This window comes from Elephantulus edwardii, unplaced genomic scaffold (genome assembly GCF_000299155.1).
Source record: "Elephantulus edwardii isolate Elephantulus edwardi_28Jun2011 unplaced genomic scaffold, EleEdw1.0 scaffold00208, whole genome shotgun sequence".
NCBI lineage: Eukaryota > Metazoa > Chordata > Mammalia > Macroscelidea > Macroscelididae > Elephantulus > Elephantulus edwardii.
The window spans coordinates 1,309,225-1,310,746 of NW_006399958.1; the positions used below are offsets into that span (position 1 = coordinate 1,309,225).

The following is a 1,522-nucleotide window of genomic DNA, read 5'->3' on the forward strand; positions in this document are numbered from 1 at the left end:
GGGGGCCCGGGGGTGAGGGGCGACTCGGGCTTCTCGAAGCTGTTGGAGAACTCGAGCGGTGGGGGCAGCGGCTCCACGAAGAGGAAGTCGCCGTCCTCCACGTCCACCGAGGGCGCCGGAGGCGGCAGCACCAGCAGCGGGAGGCCGTTCTCCTCGCCGCCCCGCGGGGAGGTGGGCGAGGGCGGCACGGAGCGGCGCGGGCTGGGCGGCGGGACCCCCGGGCCGTCCTCCGCGGGGGGCCCCCCTCGGGCGCCCACTCCGCTGGCCCGCGGCTGGCAGTTTTCAAGGAACCGGACGTGCAGAGGGAGCCGCTCGGGTTCCTCTGGGGCGCTGGACCGCCAGGCCTTGCTGACGCCCGGATGGGGGGTCGGCGGTTCGGGCCCCAGCTGCAGCAGGAGGGGCCCGACGCCAGGGGCGGTGGGGGGCAGGCGGTGCAGCAGCGAGCGGCGCGCGGCCGGTGGGCTGGCCGGGAACGCCTTCTCCTGACTGCCCAGCCCGGTCCGGTACCCCAGCTCCCGGCGGGTGGGGTCTGGGGGAGACGCCCCCCAGAGGCGCAGCACCGGCTCGTGGTGGGCGTGTGGTGAATGGTGGTGCGGGGTGGGCGGAGGGGCGTCGTAGCGGGGCGACGGGGGCCTGGGAGGGGGCTGGGGGACCCCGCCCCCCTCCGAGGACTCCTTGAGGGCGCGCTCCCGGGCGGCCAGGGCCAGGCCCAGGGGGGACGCGGGGTCCAGGGCCTTGCCGGTCAGCGGGTGGACGAGCGGCCTGGGGGGCAGGAAGCTGGTGAAGGCGCTGCCGCCCCCGCTGCCCCCGTAGGCGCGGCTGCCCGCTCCGTAGCCCCCGTAGCCGCTGCCACCTCCGGAGCCCCCAGACTCGAGTCGCAGGTAGGGCTCGGCGGAGAACATGCCTTCGTCGATGGACTTGGAGTGGCGCAGCCGTGGGCCCGGGGGCACCCCCGCGCCCAGCCCGCCCTCGCCATCCTCGTCCCCCGCATCGGTGGAGAGGAACAGGGTGGACCTCCGGCGTGCCTCGTTCTGCCAGCCCCCTTCCCTCCGCGCGGCGCCCACCAGGGCGGCTCCGAACTGGCTGGTGAAGTCGAGGGTGGCGGGGCCGCTGGGCGAGGCGGGGGTGGGCACAGGCGACGGCGAGGGCGGCACGGGCGACATGGTGGGGGCCGGGCTGGGCGCCGCCGACCCGCCGCCCCCCGCGCCCTCGGCCTGGCTGGGGGGCTCCGCTTCGGTGCTGCTGCCCTGGCTGCTGCGGCCGCTGCTACTGGTGGACGGCGCCTTGATGATGATGGTGGGGATGGGGATGGAGTTCTTCTCGGAGGAGGCGGCGGCCGGGGCAGGCGGCGGCTGCGGCGAGGCGGGCGACGTGGGCGACGGGGCGGGCGGAAGGCCGCCGGCGCCTTTCTGGGGCTCGCCCTCCACCTTGGTCTGCTTGACCAGGGGGCCCTTGCGGCCGCGCCCCGAGCGCGCGGGCACGTACATGGCGGCGCTGGCCGCGCGCGGAGGCAGCTGGAAAT

General features: G+C 77.1%; 1 protein-coding gene across 1 annotated transcript in view; it reads right to left on the bottom strand.

The window, feature by feature from the left end:
• Positions 1 to 1,522, bottom strand: part of SHANK1 (SH3 and multiple ankyrin repeat domains 1) — an 87,378-nt gene that overhangs the window by 4,507 nt on the left and 81,349 nt on the right. The window contains exon 24 of the mRNA XM_006897346.1: positions 3 to 1,514. Coding sequence (XP_006897408.1) covers positions 3 to 1,514 — 1,512 coding nt within the window. The remainder of the gene's footprint in view (positions 1 to 2; positions 1,515 to 1,522) is intronic.